Below are 8,806 nucleotides of genomic sequence, written 5' to 3' on the forward strand. Positions count from 1 at the left end.
TTCAAATTTAAAACTTGTTATTTACAAATAAAAATAAATACTAATAGGCCGTAACACGCGGCAAATTTGGATTCACATAGAAAACTTAAAAAAAGGAAAAATTGTGCCTACTTGTCATAAAGTTCTATTATTTTATCAGACACCCGACCCGACCTGGGAGTGATAAGGTCTATTATTTTATCATACACCCGACCCGAGGGGAAAACTCAAAACTTTCCTACGCATTCTACAGCGGTCACCTCGTTCGCATTTCATCACACTTTCAAAATCTCCAGCTCTTCTTCTTCTTCTTCTTTTTCTTCTTCCTCCTCCTCTCGCTTGCGATCACACCGAGACCGACCCACCACCCTCTCTCCATCCTCCCTCCTCCCTCCGCCGCTCTTTCTCTCTCTAAGCAGCCTCGTGATTCGGGCTCTGACACCAGCTTCGCTCTTTCGAAACCCTAAACGAGTCCTAATTTGAACCCAACCCTAACGCACTGGTTCGGCGCCTCCCAACGTCTTCTCCTCCAGCTTGGAAGCAGCCTCGGAGTAATTATAGGCTTGATTAAGCTTATTAAGGTAAGGATCGTATTTCCTAATTTCGCATCGCAAATAGCTTTTTCGTTGTTGTGTTTTACATTGTGTTTGGGTGCCGAGAAAACGGAGGAAAATGGAAGAAAATGAGAGAAAATGTCTTGCATTACGACTTTATTATGTTTTGTTACAGTAAATTTTGGGTTTTTGCTCGATGAAAATTCTAAGATTAGAGCTTTGTTGTATTGCCTGCCATGTTCTTACTATCTCTACACTCAATGATATAGCTAATGAATCAAATTATTGATGCGTTGCGTTGCTTCAAATCTATTCTTTTGTCGTGCCAAAAATTTGAAAACATAGAAAGACACATACTTCTATTTGCGCTCCGGATAAGTAATTGCATTTGTTTCTGCATTGCCCCCTTCTCCCCGAAAACCCTTTCCAATCTTACTTCTTGCGTTTAATTTGCATCGTTTTTTTACTCTTTCCCCCCTCATGGAAACTTAAATATGAAATGGCTTTGTTCTGTCTATATTTTCAGTTTTCTCTTCAAGTTCATTTGCATTTGTATGCATGATTTATCAAGATATTGATTTGTTTATTTTTTTTCAAAAATTCCTGTTTAGTGTTACGAAGTGTTTGTGTTGTTGGAACATAGTTTTGCTCGGAAAGTTAGAGATTGTTGCCAGTAGTTTGCAGATAGAGTTTTGTTTATAAAAATGTGCTCAAGTTGATACTTTTCTGAGATATATTTGTACTGGTGATTTGTTCAATTTAATGCTGCATACTTGGTGTGCATTAGTTTAAAGAAAAATATATGTGTGTGCTTTAGTTTATTTGGTTGTTGATTTTATGCTGCGTCCCTGTGACTGTGTGCATGTGCATGCACATCTCTGTACTTTTGTGGTCTCTTGTGCGTTTGAGTAATAACATAGATTTTCGTTTCATTTTCCACGAAGAGCAATGCACATGGGATCATTTTTAGTTGCTGTACTTTGATAGAGTTTACCTGAATTCCGGAGCCATTGGGATCATGTTTGTCTGTAATCTGTTTTTGTTTCCATTATAAGATATCCAAATTTCCATTGTTATATTTGTGTACTAATCTTCATATAGCATCCTTGCTTCTTGCTTACTGTATTTTGATATCCATTAGTATAATAATACGACTTAACCAGCTTTTGAGCTTTTTTAATAGGTCAGAGGCTGCTACTGAGGATGAATACACAACAAGCTTTCCATCCTAAATCTTCTGCTAACGGTTTTGGCCGTCGAAGAGGTGCAAGGGAAGGGGGTCCTAGGGTCGAGAATAAGTCAAAGTCTGGAACAGCAAACCACGGCAGATTAACAAGTACTGGTGAAATTTGTAGATATAAATTCTCCTTGATATTATGTTAACTTGCCTATTAACTTTATATGTTCTGAAACAGGCAGAAAATCTGGAAACACTGAGAGTCCTTCACGTGATCGATTAGTATACATGACCACATGTCTTATTGGGCATAATGTGGAAGTGCAGGTGGAAAATGGATCTGTATACTCTGGAATATTTCATGCAACAAACGCTGAAAGGGACTTTGGTATGCTCGTTTGATTTTGGTTTTTATATATGGTTTTTGTTTGTCTTCCTTTTTGTATTGATTGCGGTTGTCTTATGAGACTGTCATTTACATTAGCATCTGTTTTGGATCATTTGGAGATCATGAATTTGGCACTTGTGCTCTAAATTGGTGTGTTTTTTTATATGCAATTAAGTGCATTCATCAACGTTCACTTCTGGTCACGTTGAGCAATTATCTTTAAAATGACATTATTTTTATTTTTATTTTTGTGTGTGTCAGTTTTTTGGTTTTCTTAAAGAGACGGCCTTTTACACTAGCATAAGTATTGATTTGGTGAGAGGTCATGTATTCATCATCAGTGTTATAATTAGACTTTGTATAACGTCAATAGTGGTGCCAATTGCCATTTATTTTTCCCAGCTCCATGCAGTTTTATATGTGGTTATTTGCATTTTCCAACATTATTTTACTTGTCACTTTCAGGAATCATCTTGAAAATGGCACGAATGATAAAGGATGGTTCTGTATGTGGACAAAAGTCCATGACAGAGTCAGTTAGCAAGGCTCCTTCCAAGACTTTAATTATACCTGCCAAGGAACTTGTCCAAGTTATTGCAAAGGTTCTGCTTCATTTCTTACTACTATTTGCTGACCCAAGTAAAATTATTCTTAATAGCATTCAGAATCTCAGATTACCATCATTTGTTCTGCTGAGTTTTCAAGGATTGGATTTTTCCTTTTCTTTTTGGTGGTTTTGGGAGAAAAGGTGGGGGGGGGGGGGGGGGGGGGTGGCAGGTATATGATGGCCAACTTTTTCTTCTTAATTTGATTTGCTTGCTCTGGCATGTAGTTGTAGTCTATGAAAGTAAACAAGCAGAAAGATATTGTGGTAGAGTAAGCAGCTATTTATATATTTTGTTATGCTGGTCTCTCTTGATCTAATTGTATAATAAATGATAACAGGATGTCTCAATAACGAGGGATGGATTGTTAAATGAGGTTCAGCATGAAAAACATCAGGACCTTATGATAGATTCCTTCATATCACAATCCCACCGTGGTGAGATGGATAGAGAGCTGGAACCGTGGGTACCTGATGAAGATGATCCACGTTGTCCTGAATTGGAAAATATATTTGATGGACAATGGAATAGGTTGTTATAGTAATTTTCTTTCCCCAAATCTCTTGGTAATTGTTCTACTGGTCAGATAGCCTCTACTTGAATATGTGCCATCTGGAACTATTATTTACACTAGGGACCTGAATTTTATTTTTTAAACATTACTATTTTAGGTTTCGTGTCAAACTGTCTTGGTCTGCTTAACCATCTAAGACGATAATTCTATAATCCTATCTGGTTTATTCTTGTTAAGTTTTCTTGTCAAGGTGCTTTGAGTAACATTGTGGTCTTATGAGCTGTCATTTCTTTGGAGCTATTACTAGTGAATGAACCTTAAAAAGTTCTCAACTTAATTTATAGGCAGGTGCACTTGTTGAGTGATTAAAATTTCTGTGGTTGAATCCAGTCATTGGAGATAAGAACCTAAGTGAGGTATAGCATTATTTGCAATCTAGGCCTTTCATTATACATGTTCTGAAGTGATGCATGTTCTCTGCCTGCATGATGTTGAAATTCTTTGACAGGGTGGGTCCTTAAGCGGGCATATCCCTCTGCTTTTATATGTTACCAAAATTCTTCATACGAGGTAGTTTCATGAAAAAAGTGGACGATGTAGGAGAAAGGTGGACAAAGATTCCAATCAATTCACTAGTTAGAGTTAGCTATATTGTTCTATAGATGCCTTAACGGTATCAAACTATAGCTTGAGGTGATGCAAGTTAGACATGGACTTGGGGAATGTACTGGCCTTAAGAGTAATATGGTATTAGGGGATTTTTTTTAGCCAAATTTCAGTGGTTGCCTTGAGGCTTATTGGTTGTTTCTGAACTTTAATTGACCTGTGCTCAACTCTCAGAGAATTCCTGTTAATTGTTACAAAAATGCAAAAGATGTTTGTACGTGTATAGAAATATTATGATTGCTCAATATTTTCCTCATATTCTTTTCATTTCAGGAACTGGGATCAGTTTGAAACAAATGAAACATTATTTGGGGTAAAAAGCACATTTGATGCGGACCTTTACACCACTAAACTTGAGAAAGGCCCTCAAACAAGAGAGTTGGAAAGGGAAGCTTTAAGAATAGCAAGGGAAATTGAGGGTGAGGATACACCTGATCTACATATGGCAGAGGTGAGACTTTGTTGTCTAATTTTCTGCTTCTAAAAATTCATTTGATGTTGAGGTCCCTTATGTTTTGCATATTGATTTGTTGTTACAGGAAAGAGGCATTCACCTTCGTGGGGATATTGATGAGGAGACAAGATTCTCCTCTGTTTATCGGGGGGAAGTAGTTGATGATAGTGGATATCATGAAGATGAGGATATTTTGTTGGATACACTTAATACTGAAACCTTTGGAGATTCTACTGGTTCTTTAAGGAAGAGTTCAATTGACTGGACCACTGGGAAAAGAAACGATGGGGCGCCATCAAGCTCTTCATTTGTTGTAGTTCTCTCACTTATCTTATGTATAATATAGCCAGCATAGTTAGCCCATGGGGAATTAGTTTCTGACCTATTTACGGATTGTTATGTTGAACTTGCTGTGCCATCAAATAGGAATTTTACACATGTGCTGTAAATAAAGTGTTTTGTTACTGAAGTAGGGCATCGACTCATTTTCTCTCTCATTTGATTTTTCTTTACTTCCAATTGTGATGAGAAAGTAGGTATATTTTTATTATTACCTGCTCATAAATGGAGACCAAATGTTTTTCCCCACTAGTTCTTCTTTGGTTATTGTAAAATCTGGCTGAACAAAATCATTGTTTTGAGGCATTCTTAGTTCCATTTGTTAGCAACTGAGAATCTAGTTTGACAAGCATGAGAAAGCTCTCCCTGATTATTATCCCATCATCATTTACTTTTAAGACATTACTTTGGTCCAAAGTTTAAGACAACTTTGGGGATTGTGAATTGATTTTCTCCTGTGCTTATATGTGAATATTTTTAACATGCTTTGATAACAAGTTCCTTATTAAATGTTGATGATATATGTGTATTACTTTTTATGCAGGATTACACACAATGTTCTGAGTCAAATGGTGCCCCAGATTTAGGTTGCTCTGGATCTTATGACCATGCTAGACAGCTGGCATCAGAAACACCTTTCAAGAGCTTCCCCTGTACAGCTGGTGAAAGAAGGTCGTTATTTCTTTTCCAACTCTAAATAATATATATTGCAAGTAAGACAAGTTTTAGGGTAGTGCTATCCACACACCCATTTTTACTTCTCACATACCCTCAATTTCTGCCCATCGGTTTGAATAAATTGAAGAAAATCAAGGGCCAAAAACTGACAAAGGTGTGTGTGAGGTAAAAATGGGTGTGTGAATAGCACTATCCAAGTTTTAATGTGATTACACAACTTTTTTTACTAAACAATCTTCTATATTATTCAGTGAAAGTAGAGAGGTAGATGGTGCCGGTGAGTCTGTAGTAAAGCCGAAGGTGAGTGAGACTTCCGTATTTGTGATGTTCACAATCTTGTGTAATTATTTGTGATTCACTGACACTGGCTTCTAAAGTTATTGCTTCTGTTTTATGTTCTTGTCAATGTAGCTAGCTGAAGACAATCAAACGTCAGAACCAGACGGTGAGTTCCAATTTTTTTTTCCTGCTTACTTTCACCCAACATTATGCGTTTCTTGGTTCCTTGGACTTAATATGGTGGTTACTATTAGATGTGCTTTAGTATTTACGATGAAGCTTGTCCTATCTTGTTCCCTCACTCCCATATGAATGAGAAGCTTGTTTTAGTGCCATTTTTAGTTTTAGTTTTATATTTGTCATTACGGTAGTTGTGAAGTTATCTTGTTGATTATGGAATGTAGATTCACAGCCATCATTGATTGGGAAGGAAGATGCCTTTGATAAAGGGGGATTATCCTCCAGTGCCACCTCTTATGCTTCTGCTCAGACTTCATCAAAAGGTCATGAGAAGACGGGTTCTAGTGACCTAGTAACTGGCAAATCACATGTTCAAACACAGACAGTAAATTCGCATGGACGACCTGGTAGTTCTGCATCTTCCAATTCGGAATTCCCAGCTGCTGTCTCTTCTTCTGGTGGACCTGGTTTATCACCGAGCTCATCTATGGGTTCGTTGTCCTCTGAGAAGTCAACATTGAATCCCCATGCGAAGGTGTGATTGATATACCTTTATGTTTTCTGTGATCACACATTTAACACAAACTCAGACATAAATGCAATCTTATTGATCTTATGCCCGAAGTTCCTACAATTATCATTATTACAGATAAGCTTCCTTGCTAAGTTAGGCACTTTTATCTAGCATATAGCTCTGATGCATCCAGCTCTTCTTTTTTCTTTCTCCTCAATTTAAATTTTTTTATCAGGAATTCAAATTCAATCCGCATGCAAAGAGTTTTGTTCCATCTCAAGCGCCTGTTAGGCCTCCATCCCCTGTGTCTGATGGCTCCTTCTATTATCCAACTAACGCACCTGCTGTACCACATATGCCGGGCATGCCTGTTGGCATTGGAGTAAGTACTTCAACACATCATTGACCTTTTCTCACCCTGATTTTTGTAGGTTCTCTCATTGACGTTGGCCCATAAGTGGCAACTGTCAATTCAACTGTTTATTTTTCATCTTTCCAGAAAGAAATGTTTGTTGTGATGCTGGTGTAGACTGAAATCTTAGTTATCATGATTGAAGACACTGTTCACGTAAACCTTTATATGAAATGCAAATACCATCTACTATCAGCTCAAAAATTAGACTGCATTTTCTAATCTAATGAATCAAGTTATTAAAAGTTATAGTTAGATTCCAATGTTATTGTTTTTCCTTATCCAAACCTGTACTCTTTTGAAAAGAAAAACGTAAATAGATTGATTACATTAATTTTTTGTTACATTGGAGGGAAATGAACTCTGGACCTATCTTAATCCTAACCCATTACCCCACCCTCCCTCATCACTTGGGTTAACATAATGATTAGTTATGACTATCGGTTAAAATTTATTTTTCTATGGTACCAGATTATATATAAGTTTCCCTTTCGTTTTTAAAATTATGTTTTAGGTTTTGAACCTAAGAAAAGGATAAGAATAAAGTCAAGGGAATTGCAGTACACGTTATTGATTTTTCGACTTAGGATTCACCTTGATGTTTTATTTTTATTTTTTAATAAATGATTTCATCTTCTATTTTATTAACGGCCTTTATATTTGAAGGGTGGGCCCTCTTTCGGACACCAACCTGTTATGTTTAATCCACAGACAATGCAAGCGCCCCAAGCCTTTTTTCATCCAAATGGGCCTCACCCTCAGGTGTGATTCTTTTAATTCCTTTGTTGAGGTCATGTGAGAGAGCATGATGCTAATTCATGACATTAATTACGTATCTTCATCTAATTGCAGTATGGGCAACAGATGCTTCTTGGCCATCCTAGGCAAGTCTTATACATGCCAAACTACCAACCTGTAAGCAATTTCATGTTGTCCTGAAATTATGTATCGTGATTGATCGAGAACTTCCTTTTTTAATTATAATTTCAGTCACTCCTATTACACACACACACACACACATATATATATATATATGAACAAAAGAAAAGAAGTTATAATTTTAGTTATGTGCGGAAGTTAGTCCTATAACTTTTCTTTTGAGTCCACTGGAGGCATATTTGGTCGTCGAGAGTATCATTTATTCCTTTTTGCGACAGACCAGTTTTTAACCAGTTGTTTTGGATTCATCTTTACAGGAAATGCCTTACAAGGGACGAGATTATTAACCAGTTGTTGGAAGAAGGCATTCTGGTTGCTCTGGTCCGAGGCTCTACAGAATAACTCCTTGGAGACTTCTTGGAACTATTTTTTGAAGGAGCACAACCCTCTAGTCCAAAAAAGGTCCTCTATAGTTGAATCTTTTGTGTGTCAGGGAAAGTTTAATCGTTCCTGGATTTACCGTCATGAACCTAAGCATTGATGGGTACAATTTGAATTTGGATTTTCTCAAACTTGATACATTACATCAATGTTGTCACTTCTTTTTAATTTATGGAAACATTTATATTTGTTGGAGCTTAATTTCTGTGATAAGCACTCTTTGGTTCCTTCATTTGCCAACTTGTGATGTTACTGCATGCCATGTCCATAATATAATATGCATCAAATAATTGGCATGGATAATTAGATTTTTTTTTTTTTTTGGTTTTTTGTAAACAATAGATTTTGTTAGATTAGTTACTGATGGGGTTTTTCACGCCATCTTGCAAGGCACCTTTCCATCTCTGTGATAAAGGGCCACTTGCTAATTAGATTTTGTTTTGGGATTGGGACAATATTTGCAAGTGGTTGATTTGTGTTTGATTCCTTGATGTGGGTGAAAAAATGATAACTCTTTCATTTCTGGATGTTCTTTGTCTAAACATCCTGCTTCTTTTTAAACTTGTGCGTGGAAATCGGCATGCTAGGAATGTTAGTCTAGTCTGAAACTGATTCTCACACCCGTTTTAGTCTCACTTTTCTTTATTTTTGGCAAGCGGATTGAATAAATTAAACAAAAAATGACGGACATGATTAAACATAGGTGTGGGTTTATCATTTTCTTAACCAATTTTATGACATGAAAAT

At 36.7% G+C, this 8,806-nt stretch overlaps 1 protein-coding gene across 1 annotated transcript; it reads left to right on the plus strand.

Moving 5' to 3' along the window:
- The first annotated feature begins 270 nt into the window (after positions 1-270).
- Positions 271-8,260, plus strand: LOC137708483 (polyadenylate-binding protein-interacting protein 3-like). The gene is made up of 15 exons (XM_068447569.1): positions 271-560; positions 1,717-1,869; positions 1,949-2,098; positions 2,564-2,700; positions 3,044-3,234; positions 4,157-4,334; positions 4,423-4,650; positions 5,221-5,348; positions 5,606-5,654; positions 5,766-5,799; positions 6,038-6,348; positions 6,563-6,709; positions 7,406-7,501; positions 7,592-7,654; positions 7,936-8,260. The coding sequence occupies exons 2-15, from the start codon at positions 1,737-1,739 to the stop codon at positions 7,963-7,965; spliced, it is 1,875 nt and encodes a 624-aa protein (XP_068303670.1). The 5' UTR covers positions 271-560; positions 1,717-1,736; the 3' UTR covers positions 7,966-8,260.
- The last annotated feature ends 546 nt before the right edge of the window (positions 8,261-8,806 follow it).

Source organism: Pyrus communis, chromosome 11 (genome assembly GCF_963583255.1).
Source record: "Pyrus communis chromosome 11, drPyrComm1.1, whole genome shotgun sequence".
Classification (NCBI taxonomy): domain Eukaryota; kingdom Viridiplantae; phylum Streptophyta; class Magnoliopsida; order Rosales; family Rosaceae; genus Pyrus; species Pyrus communis.

Coding starts and splice junctions, on each gene's coding strand:
- LOC137708483 (XM_068447569.1), top strand. CDS start 1,737: ATGAATACACAACAAGCTTTCCATCCTAAATCTTCTGCTAACGGTTTT. Junction 3,235..4,156: donor TTTGATGGACAATGGAATAG/GTTGTTATAGTA, acceptor TTTTCATTTCAG/GAACTGGGATCAGTTTGAAA. Junction 7,655..7,935: donor ACATGCCAAACTACCAACCT/GTAAGCAATTTC, acceptor TCATCTTTACAG/GAAATGCCTTACAAGGGACG.